The following is a 20,286-nucleotide window of genomic DNA, read 5'->3' as shown; positions in this document are numbered from 1 at the left end:
TCTCTGACCCTCCCCCTTTCATGCTCTGTCTCTCTCTGTATTAAAAATAAATAAAAAACATTAAAAAATTAAAAAAAAATTTATTTTTGATACAGAGAGAGACAGAGCATGAGAGGGAGAGGGGCAGAGAGAAGGAGACACAGAATCTGAAGCAGGCTCCAGGCTCTGAGCTAGCTGTCAGCACAGAGCCCGACGCGGGGCTCGAACCCACGAATGTGAGATCTGACCTGAGCCGAAGCCGGAGGCTTAACCGACTGAGCCACTCAGGTGCCCCTATCCTAAACTTTTTGAATATTATGTCACAGGACTCTATGTTCTGTCTAAATCCTATGAGAATGTTGATATTTTTGTTTAAGTAGGCAATCGATTTGCTTGAATTCAGGCTGCAAGTTTTATCCAGTCTTCTGTGGCTTGTGGTTTAGTGTCAGCTCCATTTGCAAAGTCTTTGAAGTGCTTTTCAGCTCTGTCTTCCAGATGTACCATCCAGTGGCCAGTTTGGGACCTGGGTGGTGTCTGCCCTAGTTTAGTTTTCAAAAGCTATGGTGTGCTGTTTAGAATCAGAGTCACAGTTACTAAACAACTTTGCAATCTTCCTGGTCCTTTCTAGTTCCTTCAGGTTTGCCTATGTGGTCTTCTAGATGGAAAGGTATGGCTTTATTTCCCCCATTTTGCCACGTTCTCCCATGACTGGACCCCTATCTAGAGCCAAATATTGGAGAGAGAGAGAGAAAGAGGCCCACCCTTTTGGGAATCACAGCCCCTCTGATCAGAGATAAAGGTTCTCCTCACATTTTAGGCTCCTGAAGGCCTCCATTGCACTGCTATTTCTGCTGCTGCCACCACCAGCACAAAATTGTTTAGGAGGTAAGAAAAGAAAGCAGAAAAAAGAAAAATGGGATCTTCCTGTATTTCTCTCCATGCTTAGAGTCCCCCTTCCCACTCCTCTAGCCGGAGCAAGTAAGCTTCTCCTGAAGCTGTTTCAGTCATGCTAAATGCAATTCCAAGTTTCAGACTGCATTGAGTCTAAACTGGGGGATACTTGAGGGGAAAAGAAGAAAATTCACTAGTGGTTCAGTAATATTTTGAATTCTGGCATTCTTCCCCCATGTGCCCATTACTGGTTAAATAAATTTTTTTTAATATTTATTATTTGAGAGAGAGAGAGAGAGAGAGAGAGAGAGAGAGAGAGAGAGAGAGAGAGAGAGAATGAATATGAGTGGTGGAGAGGCAGAGGGAGGGAGGCACAGAATCCGAAGCAGGCTCCAGCCTCTGAGCTGTCAGCACAAAGAAGCCCGACTTGGGGCTTTATCTCAAAAACTGGGAGATCATGACCTGAACTGAAGTTGGACACTTAACCAACTGAGCCACCCAGTCACCCCTCTCTCCAAGTTTTATAATTACATTCAGTGGGAGAGAGGGTGGAGTGTGCTAATTCCATCTCACCTGGTACATTCCATTCTGTAGGATGTCCTCAACCCAGGCATGCGTTATGACTGTGGTTGGTCCTAACACTTTTGCATTTGTGGGCTCCTTCCTGCATAAAAATGTTAAAATATATTTTATATTGCTTTGGTATAAAAATGAATATAATGCTGACTGGATTCATACTATTGACATTCATTTTTCCTTCTGATTTCAAAATGAATTAAGATTAAAATATTTTTGTGAGTCTCTAAAAATATCATGGATAAATTAGTGCTGTCTTAATTTGAGTCCGTTCAGCGTTTCCTCGAGACTAGAGCCAGGACATGTTAGAGTACTGCTGAAATGACACTGTATAGTTCTCAGCGTATCATGATGATGACTGGATCATCATGGGAACATTGATCAGTCATTGGAACCGTGGTTCCATTGTCAAATTGCTGTCTGCCAGGCTTCTCTCCATACAGTTACCATTTTCTTCTTTGTACTGGATAAGTGTTTTGGGGGAGATATCTGAGACTATGCTAATTCTCCAGTTGTCTATATTTGCCTAATAAACTACCCCCAAATTGAGTGCCATTACAAAAGCCATTTTATTGGTTAGGGTTTCGTAGGTAGCAGAGCAGCTCCCTCGCTGTGGTCTATTGAAAGTCAGCCCTCTACACAAGGGTTTGTAAAATAACAAATAAAGCAAATAAAAATATAAAAACAAAAAAATAAAATAAAGATTAAAAAAAGCCATTTTATTGTGCTTATGAATTCTGTGGGTCAGGAATTTAGACAAGACACAGTAGGTCGGGCTTGTCTCTGCTCCTGATGATCTGGGGCTTCAGCTGAAATGACTTGAACTGCTGGAAGTGTCTCAAACGGCTGGTGGCTGAAAGATCCACTTCCAAGATGGGCTGGAGTGACTGATAGGCTCACTGGGGATTCTTGTCACTAGAGCCACCAATGTGTGGCTTCTTGTTGTGGCTTGGGCTTTTCATAGTATAACTATGGAGTTCTGAGGGGGAATGGTCCAAGAAAGAGTGCTCCAAGAGATAAGGGCAAAAGTTTCAAGGTTCTTCTGATTTGGCCTTAGAATTTACAGTGTCATTCCTGCCATGTTCTGTTGGTTGTGAGTGAATATGCTCCGCCCAGACTCAAGGAGAAGGAAACTCTTCACTCCCGTGGAGGATGTGGCAGAAGAGTGATGGAGTGGGAGGTTTTGTTGACACCAATTTTGGTTTTGGGGAATACACTCTATATTTTACAATATTCTGTTCCTCATCAAACCTCCATCTACCAGCCTTAGAACATCCAGGAAGTCTCCGGCCTGAATCAGTCCATTATTATGATGGTTTCTCTGTTTCCATCACTCCCTCTACTTTTATTAGTTGGCTTTGTACTGTAAGGAAGAGCTTTCCCTTCTCCTTAATACAACACATAGATTCCTAGGTTATTCAGTAGGTTATAGTTGGTTATTATCATATTTATTTATTTATAAAAGTTTATTTTATTTTATTTTGAGAGGAGAATGTGATGGGGGAGGGGCAGAGAGAGTGGGAGAGAGAGACTCCCAAGCATACTCCAAGCTCAGTGCTGAGCCGAAATCAGGACTGGATCCCACAACTGTTAGATCATGACCTGAGTTGAAATGAAGAGTCAGACACTCAACTGACTGAGCCATCGAGGTGCCCCCTCATCATTTTTATTTTGATGCTCTAATTGTCCCAGACTTGGTCAGTGGGAACCCCTTCATGTCCTTTTGACATGTCACTATTATTCTTTGAATACTTGATTTGTCAGTTGCCCTACTAACATTGGAATCAGCCATTTCTTCAAGGAGTACTTTTTAAAAAATAATTTTTTTGGAGTGTCTGGGTGGCTCAGTCGAGCGTCCAACTTCAGCTCAGGTCATGATCTCACAGTTTGTGGGTTTGAGCCCTGCATCAGGCTCTGTGCTGACAGCTAGCTCAGAGCCTGGAGTCTGCTTCAGATTCTGCGCCTCCCTCTCTCTCTGACCCTCCCCTGTCACGCTGTCTCTCAAAAATAAATTTAAAAATATAAAAAAATAAAAAAATAATTTTTAATGTTTATTTTTTAGAGAGAAAGAGACAGAGAGACAGTGAGCACAAGCTGGAGAGAAGCAGAGAGAGAAGGGACAGAGGATCTGAAGCAGGCTCTGTACTGACAGCCTGAAGTGGGGCTTGAACTTATAAACTGTGAGATCATGGCATGAGTCGAAGTCAGACGCTTAATCGACTGAGCCACCCAGGCACCCCAAGGGAGTCCTAATTCGTTTTGGGAAAGGATGATGTTTAGAAACCAAGATCTGAGGGCCTGATGTGCTTGTTGCTGTCTAGGCCCTCTCAGCGGGCAGTGCTAGGGAAAACACACACACACAAACATGTGTGTGTGTATCTATGTGCGTATACAAACACACATGTATATATATATACACACATACAAATGTATGTGGTATGTGTATAATATATAATACAATATATAATATGTACTTGTTATGTATGTATATGTATGTTTATATATACATATAATGTGTAGACACACATATAGTTCACCCTGATAGCTCCAGTTCTTCAGGCCTGCCTCCTTTCCGCATTTGTAATTCTCCTCCAACAGTGAGAAAAACCTGGCTCCCATTATCCCCAATATATTTGCTCAATCCCCTTGTGTGTAACTGATTTTCCAACCATACCAGCTGCCTCCTTGGCTTCCAGCCATGTTGCCATCACCAAGGGAGAGGAAGGAAGAGGGAGGGAGGAGAGGGAAGAGGAGGAGGGTTTCAAGCACTTGCAAGCTAGTCCTCCACTCCATCCCTCCTTCCCCTACTGCAGTTGGTCTGGAGCAGTTTGCCTGGCCCCTCTGTGACTCTTAGCCTTTGGCTTCTCCCTGCCTCAGCCTCTTCAACCCATTCACTCTTTCTGGGTTCCAGGAGTTTCTTCCCTTTCTTTCTATTTTATGATTTTTTTAAATTAAAAAAACATTTCATGCTCATGTTTACGAATTCAAATAATGCAAAGCATGTAAAGCAAGGCATGAAGGTTTATAGCTACCCCCTGCACTCCACCTCCAAGAGGTAACCAGACTTCTTTTCTGTGCTTGTAAGAGTACACTCGTGTATATTTATACAGTTTTAAATATTGAAGTAGGATAATTTGATGTATTTTCATTGCTTGTTTTCTTGGTCTGAGCACAAGAAATCTGCCACAATCTTTTAAACAGACACATTGGAATCCATTAAAAGAATGTACAATAATTTATCCTTTACCTACAGAGTATGTTTTTAAGGGTAACTTTTGAGGGTAACGATGTTTTTAAGGTATGTTTTAATTGGTGCCAGATGCCCTTCATAACCACTGTTCCCCTGGGAACCTGTTGGGCATCCGCAGGCAGGTTTTTGCCTGAATTTGGCCCGGGGCGGGGGGGCTGGAATTTGGAAGAGGAAGAAGAATTAGTTCTGGGTGTTGACTCCCTAGCTTCTCCGCATAGTTGCACCTGGCTGGCCCCGCTCCCCACAGCTCCTGCACAGAGCACTTTCTACACAGCTTCTCCTCTCATCTGTTCAGGCCCAGAAAGGGCGGCAGCCCCTTGCACTCCCTGGCACCTCGCCGCAGATCTGTGCTTTCTGGTTTCCCTACACCTTTCCCGCACTTTGGTAAATAATCGCTTTATGAAACTCACATTGCCCTATTTGCAAGTGCAGTATGTTTGCACTCAGGGAAAGCACAGCATGGTCTCAAGGACTGTTGGCCAAGTGGCTGCACACACCAACTCCAGCAGTTCCGCCCACTACAGAGGGCTGGCTAAAATGTGAATGCAATTACTGCCCCACCCCCATCCTCCGAGACAATCGAGGGCTTGTTACTGCTGAAGAATAGAGAACCCTCCGGTGCAGCACTGGAGGCCCCTGGTCGGCCAAGGGTCTGCACTTACCACACCCTCTGCTACAGCCACACCGAGGTGGGGGCTGGGGGGCAGGCTCCTTACTCTCCCACCTCTGCTGCCTCTGTATTTACCTTCTAAATGAAGCAACCGGTCAGCTCTTGAGAGGAGAAATTTTGGTAAAGCATCTTTGAGACTAATTACCGGCACACAGAATTCTAACAGATTTATTCTATTCTGACTCAGCCACATGGACAGCCAACACAGCGTGCTCTCTTTCTAACACATGTGAGTGCACACACACACCACACCACACCCCTATCCTGCAGTTTCCCTGGCCACAGCCACAGCAGGTGATGAGCAGAGGTGAGGAAGCCCAGCGCTGGCTCTTGGAGAAGGCAGCCTGGGTTCAGCTGCACACTGGCAGTGATCTTGAGTCGGCTGCCTCCCTGCTGCCTTGAGTCTTTAGGCAGGGATCATAAAGACCTTCAGGGCCTCCGTTATAACTGAATGAGGCATGCACAGCCTCTCAAGCTCAGGGCCCTCAGAAGGTGGTAACTCCCTCCCCAGCTCGTCAGGGGCTTTCTCACTCAGGTTCCTTTTGGCTCTCCCGGTCCAGTGGTCATCTCTCAGCCCAGACCATGGTCTAACCACTGGAGTATCCTTGGTCCCTGGCCTACTGAATGGTACTGATCACCAACACCTGTGGCCACCTTACAGCTCCACTCACAGCCTTGCTGCCCACTCTTCCGTTCCCAGGAGGTCTTCCTTCTCAGCCTTCTCCATTCTCCCAACCACACTGCCCATGGGGAACCTGGAGTCTGGCCTAAGCCCTTTTACTTTTTATCAAGGTGGCACCCCGGAGAAGGGGCCTCTGTCCCTGGATCCTGTAACCCAAAGTCTAGACCAGTGGGCTCAGGAAGCATTTGTGAAGGAATGAACTGTTTTGGTGTCTTGAAATAATATTAAAACTATTTTTTTTCCAGAGCAACTGGGTGGCTCACTCAGTTGAGTGTCCAGCTCTTGATTTCAGCTCAGGGCATTATCTTGAAGTTCATGGGATGGAGCCCTGCGTGGCTTCAAGCTCCAAATCGGGCTCTGCACTGTCAGTGCTTGGGATTCTCTCTCCCTCTCTCTCTGCCCTTCCCCTACTCATGCTCAATGTTTCTCTCTCAATTAATAGACATTTTAACTTAAAATTTTTTTAATTTTTAATTTTTAAATTTATTTATTTTTAATTTATTTATTATTGAGACAGAGAGAAACAGAGCATGAGGGAGGGAGGGTCAGAGAGAGGGAGACATAGAACCCAAAGCTGGCTCCAGGCTCTGAACTGTCAGTCAGCACAGAGCCTAACGGGGGGGGGGCTCGAACACACGAACTGTGAGATTGTGACCTGAGCCGAAACCGGCCGTTTAACCAACTGAGCCTCCCAGGCGCCCCTTATTTTTTATTTTTCAGAGACAGAGAGAGACACCGCGAGCAGGGGAGGGTCAGAGAGAGAAGGGATACACAGAATTCGAAGCAGACTCTAGGCTCTCAGCTAGTTATCAGCACAGAGCCTGACACGGGGCTCAAACCCACGAACTGCGAGATCATGACCTGAGCCAAAGCCAGATGCTCAACCAACTGAGCCACCCAGGCACTCCTTAATAGATATTTTTAAAAAACCTTTTTTTCCCTTCTAATCTTCAAAGTAAAACATTCGTGGGGTGCCTGAGTGGCTCAGTTGGTCAAGCAAACGACTTCAGCTCAGGTCATGATCTTGTGGTTCGTGAGTTTGAGCCCCACATCGATCAGGCTCTATGCTGACAGCTCAGAGCTTGGAGCCTGCTTCTAATTTTGGGTCTCCCCCTCTCTCTGACCCTCCCCTATTCAAGTTCTGTCTCTCTCTGTTTCTCAAAAATAAAGATTTTTTAAAAATTAAAAAAATATTCTTTTTTAAAAAATATTCTTAACAAAAATTTGGAAAATACAAAAATAGTACTACAAAACCAAAATAGAAATCCAATCACCCAGACGTAATTATGATTCCAATTGTGGTAATTCCTTTGGGTCCTTTTGATTTATTTAGTTTTTTAAAGTAAGCTTTGTGCCCAAAGCAGGGCTTGAACTCACAGCCCTGAGATCAAGAGTCGCATGCTGTACCAACTGGGCCGCCCTTTGAGCCTTTTCTATGTGTGTGTAGAATATATACATTTCTTTGTCTATTTGTACAGTTACATGCCTAATGAGCACATACTTTCATATGCTTTGTATTTTGCTTTTGTCATTTAACATTTTTCTCAAGTTTTTCTCGTTTTCTTATTTTTCTAATTATTTAAATTTCCCTTTTTTTTTCTTTTCTGTTTAAGCCTCCTAAAATCCATGAGCAGCATTTCAAACGCTGAGTAAGATTGCACCCTATGAACAACTCCAGCTGGTGGAGATCTAGGCTGTGTTCCATCGTTGGCTACAGCAGCGGTGCCCTGGTAAATACATTACTCATTGTCCACGCCTACTTTTATACACAGTTATGCACCCAGATATCTGAAGGTTTGCTGTTGTCCCAGTTCAATCATTAATAAGGCCCTCACTCTCAGAGGTGTCAACTTATGGATAATAGATTCCGTGGACCTCCTTGGCTCAGAGCCATCAGAGGGGAGGAGAGGTTGGCAGGGTGGGAGGAGGTGGGGGGGAACTGGTTCCTGGATTCTGTTGTGGGTACCGGGGTGGAGGATGGAGATGCCAGTCTCTAAGATGAGGTGGAGCTTGTGGTGAGTGCGGTGAGTTTTGGACACATTGAGTCGGAAGTGTCCAGAAGATTTTCCAGGACACTGTCTAGGAGCAGCTGGAGACCCAGTCTCTCTGCCCCTTCCCTCTCAAAAAGAAATAAACATTAAAAAAATAATTTAAAAAATCACCTGTCAATACGCATATAAGTTGCCCACCCTCTTGGGTAACCAAGGAAATGCAATCTGAAACCACAAGGAGATGACATTTTACGTTCCACTGACAAAAATTAAAAAGTCTGATGGAAACAAGCAAGGGCTGGTGAGGAGGTGGAACAGTGGATCCTCAGTGCACTGCCATCCGTATGGCACAAGCCCTTGACGTGAGCCTTTCAGGTGGGTGAAGAGGCAGTGTGGCAGGGTGGTCTCCAGGCCACATGCCTGTGTGATCACATGGGCCACACCTGCCTTACTGCTCTACTGCTGCTGTGTTGAAATTCCTAGTAATTTATGAAGGGGTCTGTGTTTTGATTTGTACCGGGTCCTACAAATTCTGTAGCCAGTCATACTCAACGGTTTCACTTCTGGGTATATGCCCTAGAGAAACACTTGCATGTGGGTACTCAGAGACCCACCAAGAATGTTCATAGCAGCCCTGTTTCTGCAAAAGGCCAGAGACCCACACAGCATGGATGAATCGGAGAAACAGAATGCTGAGTGACAAAAATGTCAAGAATGTATACAGCAACATCCCATTTTCATAAAAAGGCCAGATGAATAGTGTAATGCTGTGTGGGGAGATATGCATATGTGGTAAATCTGTAAAGAAATCACTTTCTAGGTGCTTGGCTTCCTCAGTTGGTGGAGGATGTGACTTTTAATCTTGAAGTTGTGAGTTCAAATCCCACATTGGGTGTAGAGATTACTTAAAAATAAAATCTTAAAAAAATCATTTATAAAGATGATGCATAGGAGTGGGCGCTCCAAGGCACATGTGGAGCTTTGACCTTGTTGGCCAGCCATATGGTGGGTTTGGTTTGGTTGGTGGGTCTGTAATTATTATGCATTAGATCTCATCTTTGACACCAATTCTCAAGGTGTTTTGTTGAATACTCCTTATTTTGAACATAGAACGACCCACCAGTGGTGGGGCGGGGAGGGAGGAGGGCACTGCACTGTCAGGATCAGTCACGGAGAGATGGATGGCATGTGGTGGCCTGTGTGTGGTACCCTGGCTGAGCCCGGAGGCTGAGGAGAAACGGAAATGTCACCGGCTTAGGCCCAGGCCTCCCGAATGTTAGTAGAAGCTGCCAAGAACCAGCTTCATGAAGTGAGGCCTCAGTTCACAGAGACCAAAATGCTGCAAACAGACATTAAATGTACCATGTTGCATCATGTATACATACAGCTCAGACTCTAAGATTTATAGCTCTTATTTTATCTGTTTCATCTTTATACTGTTTTCTTCTCTCAGGGCAAAAAGGTGCCTTTCCTTTCAGAGGTTTTCTTTTTAAAGCTACAGTTCTAAGCAATACTTCTTACCTTGGTTATCTTGTTTTTCCTCTTTTTTCCCCAAGTTTTGTTATGTTGTCATATTTTATAATTTCTGGAAGGAGCGGGGGAAGAGGAGAAGGAGGAGGCAAGGAGGCGGTCTCCCATGCCACAGCCATAATGACCATAATGCCTGGGATGGGCAGTGGGCCTACCACAGCCCCCTGTGCTGTGGCCAGAGCTGGCACTTGGCCAGGACCATCTGCCTGAGTTAGAGCAATCCCAAGGCTGCTCTGAGGTTATTCCCACTGTTTGGCCTTGGACATGCAGATGCCTGGGATTTCTTTGGCCCAAGTTCCCAGAAGCAGATCCAAGCTGAAGTGTGGCTTCATGTGTGAGCCTGACTGAGGCCCTGACTTTGATTGGTTCAGAACCCTGCTCTGCCCCAGATCAGCCTGACAAGAATGGGAGGGCCATGCATCACCAGAAAGAAGTAGCTAGGAGCTCTGGGACCCTCTGAGGGGAACTCTGGGGGCAAGGTAGTCATCAGCTCTCCTAGATGGCTTCCAGTCTGTCTCCCTGGCTCTGCTGGCCATTGGGCTTGTTCCCCCAGGCTAAGGCCTCTACCTGCTGGGCACAAGACCCAGTCTTGACCACCCTGCTCTCACCATTCCTTGAGGCAGACAGTTGGCTTCTGGGTGTTGGTCTGTCTCCCTGTTGGCAGAGAGCCTGGCTGATATCCCCAGCCCCTATCTGCCACTATGATGTCCTGGTCTGGCAGGTGAATGACACCCAGCTGCCCCAGAGGCTGCTCAATCTCTGTCTGGTGCCTGGTCCCTCAGGCTCCCCCCACCACTACCCTGTGGCTCCAGAAAAGGTGCTCTTCCAGGCCCCAAGCTCAGTGACGGGTTGCGGGGGGGGTGTGGAGCCACCATCTGGCTACAGCAATGAGATACAGACCCATGAGGGAATTCGTTCGTGAACAATCAAGACAGCATATACTTAAGAACGAGGTTCTGCTGGGCAGATACTGCAGGGAGCTTCTAAGGAGGCAGAGGGGACCGGGCAGGGGGAAGACAGATGGATGAGTAGGTGGGGCTGGGGGCTGGGGCTCAGGGCCTGGTTGGGAGCCCCAGCCCCCTCTCAGTGACAAGACTGAGACAGATAAAGCTGCCTCCTTTGCAATGAGGCTGGGAGCGGGAGGGGCATGGAAAGCTCTCAGGGTGATTTGGGAAGGGACTAGAAGCTAGTCTGGCAAGACCTAAATGTGGGCAAAGGCTCGGCATCCAGGGCAGGGGGTGGGGGGAAGGGACACAGCAATCCAACTAGCTGGCCCCAACTAACCCTGAAACACAAATGCCGCCTCACAGCGTTCAGGCAGCATTCTGGGGCTGTGGCTCAGCAGTGTCTGCATGGAGGCAGTTTGGAATGTTTCCCTGTTCCTCTGGGGTCTAAGTTCAGCCAGGAGCCTGTGACCTGGCAGGTGCTGACCTACTTTCTCTCTTCTGAGTGTTTTCTTGGGAGGGACCCTATCCTCAGTACCCCCAGGCCAATTCAGGCATCTGGGGACTCCCCATCACGTGAGATCCCCTGTGAGGGGGTGGGCATGGGCTAGCAGAGCTTTCTGCTGAGGCTGCTGGCTTTGTGGGGAGATTGGTAGATGGTCCTCTGGTGCCCCAGCAGCTTCTAAACACACTCTGGACACTTGGGCACCAGGTGCTGAGAGGTGACAAAAGAAGACAGGACTCAAGTGACAGGGTTTCAAAACTCGTGGTTTATTGACACTTGAGCACAGTGACACCTGGGGAGAGCCCGGGACTTGCCCTTGCACACAGGGGAAATAGTGGTTCCCATCTTGGAACAAGATGCCCCTTGCAGAGAACACCTCCCAGGAGCCCTGCTGACACGAGCACAAATAAACCTTTGGCAAGGCTGGCATGGCATGTGAATGGCAAAGCTTAGCACATTTGGCAAAGCTGTGGAGCCTCAGCAAAAAGCGCAGGCCTCCTGGGGCTACCTCTTTTGGGCTACAGGCAGAATCAAACCAAAAACAAGCTAATTTTGCACAGGCCCTTAAGGTTCCATTTGGCTCTTGTCTGGGCCAGGCCTAGGAACCACCAGAGCTGTGCCCTAAGCCCTGGGAATACTGCTGAGGTGGCCAGACACCCAAGCTGAACTCAGAACCGGCATTGTAGGGGTAGGGGTGAGGGCCGCATGCTGGCTTCAGAGGGTAGGGGGAGATAGGACTGCGGCCAAAGGCTGGCTCAGGACCTCAGAGGGCTTGTGCTTCCCCAGTGGGGCCTGCCCCCATCACCGTCCCCAATAAAGCACACCCCTTTCCTACCTAGTCCTGGATGCTGAGGACAAGCTGGGGCAGGGAGGCCATGCATCTGCCTCTGAATTTCAGCAGGCTGGAAGCTCAACTAAAAGGCAAGGGAGACCCTGGCTGTGCCCCGCCCTTCGGCCTCACACCTGCAGAGGGAAGGAGCTGAGTTTGTCTGCCTCTCCCACTCCTGCTAGCTTGGGATCAGCCCTACCTGTAAAAGCAGGGCTCCTTCTCTCCAGCTTTTGTGTTCCATATACGGCTAGCAACTGTAGCTCCATTCCTTTCCAACCCACTTAATTATAAGAATAGACACTAATAATACTTAACCACCCTCCTGCTAGCAGAGGGGGAGGGTTCCCTCAGCACTGGAAGCAGCTCTCCAGGACATGCCAGGCTTGCCCCTGATGGGCCCTGAACCTCCAAAATTTCAGGATCTGCTGCACAGACTCAATGCAACCCTGTGTCCTATAAAGGAGAAACTGGGGCCTAAGGAGGCTCAATGACTTGTTCAGCTCATACAACAAGCTAGTGGCAGAATGGGGATATAAGAAGGGGACTGAGGCTTCCACACCTGCGATCCTGCCTAGAAGCCTCCTTGGGACTGTGGCCTGACAAGGAGGTGGGCCGGGACTTTCAGAGGCTAAAGACTCCCGGTGGCTCTCAGTCTGCCGCAGTCAAGAGGGGAAGAGACCTCTGTGCCTAGGTGCTTGCACAAAGCCAGCATCTGTGCAGCAGGAACAAGGGCTCCCTCCACCCCAAGGCAAGGTTGAGCAGCATCAGATGGCAAGGGCCTCTCCTAGAGGAGAGGGGTGGGCACTGGGATGACCCTGGAGAGATCTCCCGGTGGAGCCTCAAGTCCGGGCAGGAATCAGACCACCACTTGGTGAGTCCAGACTTCAAAGGTGAAGAAGCCCCCCTCTTGGTGGCAATCCCAGAATAAGATTAGCAAAGAAAGGAGAAAAACAAACCCACACCCTTTTTCTTCTGTTAAGGTCAGGGGCAGCCAGGCTAGTAGTGAAGGGGCAGGGCCCGATGTTGGGAAGGGCCAAAGAGGGGCCTTCCGATTAAGTGGGGCAATACCAGGTCATTTGGCTCCCATCAAACCTTCTTTGAACTGCGGGGACCACATCTAAGATACTTTTTCTGTCATAAGCCCTTGAGCAAGCATTGACCACATCATTTGGCTTCTTCATCCCTTCTGTGGGAGTAGCGGTAAATGCTGAGCCTGTGGGCAGCCCCCTACCTGCCCTGAGCTGGCTCCCTCCCTCCCTGCTGCACAGCCTGCTGCCCTTAGGGGGGCGGCTCTCATGAAGTCTGACCTTCCCTGGGCTGATGAGGGCCACCACTGCTCTCCCAGCTCCTACTGCCCACTTCCTCTTTGGCAGAGTTCCCTTCAGTGCAGCTGGGATCAGGGTCCTCCCTGCATCCACCTTCCTGGAACCTCACAGGTGGATTCAGGCCTGGGGGACCTGGTGCCAAACTTCCTCCTGCTGCCCACCTGCCAGCAACAGTCTCCATGAGCCTCCCACTGGTCTTCCCAGACCTGTAGGCCTGGGTCCTCCCACAGAGAGAGTCTCTGGGCCCTTGACCTCTGCCCGGCTCTTCACCCAGCCCTGCCACTTCCATCTCAACACACGTGCTGTATCTGCCTCACTGGATGTAAGGAGCCTGAGTCACCCAAGTTTCGTGGCTTCTGAGCCTCACCTGCCCCGGGCATGCTCGGGAACATAGGGCTCTCCCCCAGGTGGTCAGGCTGTGGGCAGAGCAAGGTAGCAGAGGGTGCTGCCATGGTGGGCAGGGGTTTTGGGGGCTGTGGGGCAGTCGGACAAGACTCCTAACAGAGCCAGAAACCCCCAGGCTGCCTCCAGACTTGCCAAGGCCTCATAAGTGTGTTTCCCAATGAAATCAATTCGATTACCAACACAAGACATTCTAGGACATTCCAGTCAAATGAGGAGTCTGCTCATGGAGCTCAGTCCCTCAGCCTGGGGACCAGCCAGAGACATGGCATCAGGACCGAGATGTGGAGGGAGGCTAGCTGGGGCCATGGTTACCCTGTGCAGGATAGCCCATACTCTTTCAGGCCACTTTGCTGACTATCAGTAGTGAATCGTGTCACAAAGGGGTGGAAAGAACTCTTCCGGGAAGAATCCTAGCCGAAATCATGCCACTGTAACAAAATAAATCCTGCTTTTGTAAAAACTTAAACATGCCTATTACAATCCATCCCAGGCCTGGCCGTTCTAGCCTCACCAAAAGCTGTTTAAGGCACTTGAATGGCTTATTAACACCACCTGGAAAAGTGTTTGTTTCGATCCTGATTTAAGAAAAAAAATTCAGTAATACTGCAAAAGAAATTTCTTTCAAAAAAAAAATCAATACTTAAGGTTTCTGAGAATAAAATAATGCTAAGCTCTGCTTAAGTTACATGACACAACAGATCACCTTGGCACTGACAAAACAAAGACAAAAACCTGAAATACTGCTTCTGAGTTAGACTGCCTTGGGGAAAAAAAAATGACCACGAACAGAAGACACATGCGTCGTCATTCTGACCTTCCCCTCCCTGGGTGTGTGCGGGACGGGAGGGAACCAGGCAGGCTGGGGACCATGAGCATCCACTGCACACCAGATCGCCAGTGCTCCTTCCTCCCCAGTGGGGCCGCTCTCTCTAATCTGGGAAGCTGGCTCAGCAGGCCAGATGCATCATGGAGATGAGCCTCCCAGCTGTGGCCAGCGAGGAGCAAATGAGAAACCCGCACTGGACATCCAGGATGCACTTGGAAACATCCATGGCTCCTGGGTCTGCCCGGGGACTCATGTAGCATCCTGCTGCCCCACGAGCATGCTCGGCATCTTTGGTCTGGCTGTGGCCCCTGCCTGAGGCCTCTGGTCCCACCCCCACCCAATGGGGCTGCGAGCAAGAGCCACCCCACTTCCTGGGTCAACTTCTCTTTGGTGAGGTCTCTTCCCTAGGCCTCCTTCGGAGAATTGGGCCATCCCAATGCCTGTCCAAGCAGGGCACAGCTCCCACCACCCAGTGTAGTTCCACAGCCACCAGGATGGGCCAATGCAAGCACACAGGGAACTCGGGGCCCTGGGAAAGCACAGTGAGGGTGGCACCCACCTGCCCACCATCGCCTGTCGGGTCCTAAGGCATCTGAAGGGGAGGGTCATGGGGTGGGGGCAGGGGGCCTGCACCTCCTAGCTTCTCTGCAGAGTGTTGGTCCCTGGCTGTTCAAGGCCAGTGGGCACATCTCCTGCCCCCTGTGCCCCGCCCTTCAGTAGGTCATGGGGATCCCTGAGGAAGACCACCATGACTGTGATGTTATCGTGTGAGCCCCGCTCCCGGGCTGCTGCCACAAGCTCCTCAGCGACCTGCAGCCCGCTGCCCTGCTGCCTGACCAGGTGACTCTGGACGAGGCCCACAATCTCCTGGTGGGGGACGACATCAAAGAAGCCATCACAGGCCAGTAGCAGGTAGTCCTCAGAGCCTGTCAGCTCTCGGGAGGCTGAGTCCGCCTCTCCTGACACGTAGGGCTTCTGAAAGACGTCCCCTGGGCACAGGAGAGAAAGGCCTTCTGTCAGAGGGCTGGGCTGCCTGCTGCCAAGTCCAGCCAGGTCCAGGGCTCACTGTGGCCACCCTCTTCTGACACCCGTGTTCACCAATGAAATAAGGTAAATTCATGTGGTGCTAAAGGCAATGTGGCCGACCTACTGGGTGCAGAGTTAGAACGCAGCCAGGTCAGCTGTCAGCTTTACAAAACAGCCTTTTCATTTCCAGTAGAGCTGGGCCCAGAGAGGGAGGACGAACCTCACTTTTCCTTCCTTATCCGTAGGTCTGTAGCTTCCCTTCCCCCCAGGACCCTCTCCCTGAGGGCACACATCCAATCCGTTAGCAGGTCCTGTTGGCTTTACCTTCAAAGTGCAACTTGAACCCACCTCCCCCTCCTCACACATTGCCCAGGCCCGCTGATCCCCCTCCTTCTGCTCCTGCCCAGGAGTGTGCACCAGACCACACCGCTCCCTGACATAGAACTGCCTAGGGTGCCCCCTGCTTGGGAGGAGCCTCCACTTTTGGAGAGGCCCACCCTGCTGCCTCCTCACCAATATGCCAGAGACCCAATGGCGGCAGCAGCAGGGAGGGAGACAGGCCATATGGCAGGGGTTAGCAGGACTGGAGTGGTGCCTACATACCTGGGGGCAGAAGTGTGACTGCCAAGCCCAGAGTGAGGCCCAGCAGCAGTAGGATGCTGAGAAAATAGGATTGTGGGGAGAGGGGGATGCTTTTCTTTTTAAAGATAGAAAAAGAATCACCAGCCTGAATGGGGGAGGGGAGGATAATCCTCATTTATGGAATATTTGAAAATGGCCTTCTAGTGCATAGAGTAGCTAGCCAAGGGTCTCCTGGTAGGTTTTTCTGGGGAACTGTTTTAGTGAGGAGATAATCATGTAAAGGTGAACTTGCGTGATTATTTGTGCGAGATGGAGGTTTCTACGGTGTTTGCACCTGCACTCTCGCAATTTACCAGAGGCCCTTCAGTCTGGTTCCACTGCCCCACAGAACACAGGTGCTTTATCAGCACAGCTATCCCCTACAGCTGTGTGAGCCTGTGGGCCTCAAGCAAGAGGCCTTCGTCCTCCGCCCCCTTACCGATGGCTCTGGACACGGCCAGGGTCCCGTTGACTCTCCAGCAGTCCATGTGAGACACAAAGCCGCCCAGTGCCTCAATGCGCTCCTTCTCGTCCTGTGGGGGACAGCCAGAGTGGGGGCTGGGGTGTGCCTCTGGGGCAGGGTGCTGGTGCTGCTGCCTGAGTGGAACTAAGCTGGTTTCTAAGCATCAGGGGGCTGCGGTTCTTGAACAACGCGCGGATGAGGCATTAGTGGAATAGTGGAAACCGTGAACTACCTATAACTCCTTCAGTTACAGTAAGGGCTACCTCAGTTATGGGGTGAACACAGCCAGACCACCCACAGCCACCGACCCCCTGCCTGCCTCCCCTTTCACTCAGGGATATGGTCTCCTTACAAGCTGCTGGGACGAGCCCACGCCTGTGCTACGTGTGGCCACCTGGCAGGGCTGGATGAAACCTGAACCAGGCCCCTCAGCTGCCCTCCTACCTCATCCTCTCCATCAGCCAGAAACAGCTTCTCCAAGCTCGAGCCCAGAGCTGGTGGCCAAGTGGGTTCCCATAATGGGCCATTTCCCACCCAAGCTGGAATGTGAGTCTCTGGGCAGCTGGGCCGCTGGCGTCCTGTTCCAATGAGGCTGCCCTGTCCAGACGTTTCTCCGTCATGGCCCTCCCGCCTCCCTTCTGCCCGATTGAGTGGCCTCGCTGACCTGTGCACTGCCCAGGCAGCGGCCTGTTCCTCCTAGGCGTGGCTGGCACCAAGGTCAGCTGCAGAGATAGCATGCCCCGCACTGCCGAGGACGTGGGCCTGGGGGCCATGTGCTCACAGAGCTGAGGCGTGTGTGGGAGTGAGCATGCGGCAGGAGAGTGGGCCCATGTCCCATGTCCCTGTCATCACAGCTCCTCCAGACTCTGTACTTACAGGGAACACCCTACCCTGTCCTTCCTGGCCCCCAGCACCCCTGGTTAATGGTATCACCAACCTCTTGGATGCCCAAGGCCCTCTCCTCATCCCCAAAAGCCTGGATTCTTCTCTATCCCTCCTGATGCTGCCTTGCCAGGCAGGTCCTCCTCCCCACAGCTGGCCAGGTGACTGCAGTGGCCTCTTTTGTGACCCAGCTCTCAGCTCACCCTCTACTGGTCTGATCATTCTAGAAGCTTCTAGCAGTTCCTTGTGAACTTCCTCCTGACACAGGAGCAGGAGCCCTCAGTTTCTCAGTGGCTGGCCCTGGCTAAACCTGCCCTTTCCTCCTGGACTCCACCCCTGGCCTGCTGGGGTCCCACCTGCCACCAGGATTCAGTTCTATGCTTCCTTCCCACTCATTTCCCTCTTCCACATCTCCCAACGCTTTGCCCATATCCTATGGCTTGCAGCTGCCTGTTAGCCCGAGAGGTGCTGGGAGGCCCACTGCCCCAGCAAAGTGTCCTGTGCACAGTAGATGCTAACTGGTCGCTGGCCTGAACTGAATCCAATGGCAGCAAGGCTCTGTCCAGACAGCAGCAGAACAAGGCAGAGTGCCCCGTGGTCTCCACATGTGCCTCAGAGCTGGTTTTGGCAGCTGTCAGACCCTCACTGTGGCTCACTAGGTGGTTACTAATTTCCCACTCATGACCAATGTGATGGTGGTTGTCTTTTGTGGGAGACCTTCAAGCTGGCCTTTGATGACTTCTCTGTGTGGGTGACAGGCTAAGCTCAGGATCACAAGGACTCATTAGCTGGGAGCTGCTGGCAGGGGCCAAGAGGGCCCTGGAATCTAGTCTCTGTAGCCGTGTAGGGTACAGATTAATGAAAACATACACTTTGGCAGGCTTCTCCCATGCCAGCTGTGGTCCCAGCACCCCATGCACACCAGGACATTCCATTCTTATCTCCTGGGAACCCCATTTCACAGACAAGGCGCTCAAGGCTTGGAAGGGGTGGGGCCAGGCTAGAGCATGGCTGTCTGTCCGTGCTCTTTGCTGTGGTGACATTCTGCAGGGCTCGGGCAGTGCTGGGAGGATGCTGCCCAGAAAAGTCCCCACTGGGCTTTGGAAGAGGCACAGGACACCAAGCTTGTAGGGATGAGGGTGGGCAGGAGCAGGCCAAGCGCCCTGAGCAGAGGCTTGAGGCTAGTCCTCCCTTAGGCAGTATTTCACCTGACTGCCCATCTCAGGATAGGAGGGTCCACCGGGGAGCAGGTGCCCAATGCCCTAGTGCTGCAGTGGAGTGACACAGGATACCTGCCACTTTCTGGCTGTGTGCTCTGGGCAAGTTACTTAACCTCTCTGAGCCTCAGTTCTCTCCTCTACATGACAGGGAGAGCGTATGTAGGAGATTTAGCACAGACTGAGCTGCAGGGAGGCCAAGGAATGCTGTCATTCCTGGCTGTTTTGGTGATCACTGCCTGACACTCCTTTGCAGTGCTTTCCAAATCTAGAAGCCACAAAAGGACAGCTCTGTTCGGTTACATAAAAACCAACATGTCTACGAGGCAGAAGCCCCAAACAAAGACAAAGTGGGGGGGAATTTGCAAATCGCCCTGCAGACAAGGAGCTGACCGCCCTGCTGTATAACAGATGCCTACAAATTGATAAGAAAAGTAACAACAGCCTAGGAGACAAATGAGCAAAGGACAAGAATGAAGGGTGCTCATGAAAGGCAACGCAAATGATCTTAAGTGATTGAGAAGATGCTCAGCCTCACACTGTAAGAGAAATGCAAACTGAACATTTCTGCAGAATGGTTGGTGGGGCTGTGGGCAAAGGACACGCAGCCTGAGGAGGGCAGTGTGGCAAACGTGTCACGACTGCAAACGGGAGCACTCCGACTCATCCCTCCACTCCTAGGAAGAGGCGCTCTAGTAACATACTTAACCCAGAAATGCTATGCAGTGTCATCTAGTGCTGTGTTGACTTTAGCATGAAAAAGACTGAAGAAATCTTGGGGCGCCTGGGTGCTCAGTCAGTTAAGCTTCTGACTTTGGCTCAATTCATGGTCTCACAGCTCCGTGTTTCGCTCTGTGCTGACAGCTAGGAGTCTGGAGCCTGCTTCAGATTCTGTGTCTCCCTCTCCCTGCCCCTCCCCCACTCTCTCTCAAAGATAAACAAACATTAATAAAAAGAAAAAGAAAAAGACTTGAAGAAATCTCAATGTCCACGGACGACAGGAGTAGGGACAGATGGAGCTCTGCACAGCCCTGTGGAAAGTGGGGGTGCTTTCCATGCTGATGTGGAGTGCTCGTACATGTGGGGAAAGCAGAGTGGGGACAGGGCTCCTGGGCATTTCCCAGTATGCAAACATCTGCCATCCTACAGAGACAGACAGACGGGACACCTCTGTTAGATGTGGTCCAAGGAGGAATGTCAGCCTTATATCCAGGTGAGGACCTTGAGGCTCAGACAGTTGAGTGACTTCAGGATCCCAGCGTAGCCTCTACCCAGGGAAGCCCCAAGCCTGGTTCCTTCTGACCTCGGTTTATTCTACCTCCTCCCTGGAGCCCACAGCCCGCAGCCCAGGTGGCCAGCCACCCCTTGCCCAAATATGCAAAGTGTAGGACCCTGCACTTTGACCCCACTTCCTGGGCTGCCTTTCCTCTGCAGCTCTGGGCTCCATGTCACTATGGTGAGAAGGGCTTACATGGGACTCTTGGCTCTTAATGCCCCAAGCCTTAGGGGACCCCTCTGCCAAACCCCTGGCCACTTGAATCAGGCAGAAGGGCCCATCCTCTGGGGGAACACTGGGATCTCCCTACAAAGATGGTGCAGGGCCTCTCTTGCTTCCTCACCCACCTGGCCATCCGCTAACCCGTGCTGTCTAGCGAGATCAGGGCTGGCGATGAC

At 50.5% G+C, this 20,286-nt stretch overlaps 1 protein-coding gene across 1 annotated transcript in view; it reads right to left on the bottom strand.

Annotated features, from left to right (window-relative positions):
- Positions 1-11,260: 11,260 nt before the first annotated feature.
- The window catches only part of PPM1F (protein phosphatase, Mg2+/Mn2+ dependent 1F), a 28,542-nt gene continuing 19,516 nt past the window's right edge, over positions 11,261-20,286 (bottom strand). Inside the window, exons 7-8 of the mRNA XM_029922083.1 lie at positions 16,490-16,583; positions 11,261-15,392 (exon numbers count right to left, since the gene is read on the bottom strand). Of these exons, the coding sequence (XP_029777943.1) occupies positions 15,040-15,392; positions 16,490-16,583 (447 nt within the window). The 3' untranslated portion in view covers positions 11,261-15,039. The remainder of the gene's footprint in view (positions 15,393-16,489; positions 16,584-20,286) is intronic.

This window comes from Suricata suricatta, chromosome 14, assembly GCF_006229205.1.
Source record: "Suricata suricatta isolate VVHF042 chromosome 14, meerkat_22Aug2017_6uvM2_HiC, whole genome shotgun sequence".
NCBI lineage: Eukaryota > Metazoa > Chordata > Mammalia > Carnivora > Herpestidae > Suricata > Suricata suricatta.
The sequence above is the reverse complement of the archived record's forward strand: the minus strand, read 5'-3'. Positions and strand labels throughout refer to the sequence as shown.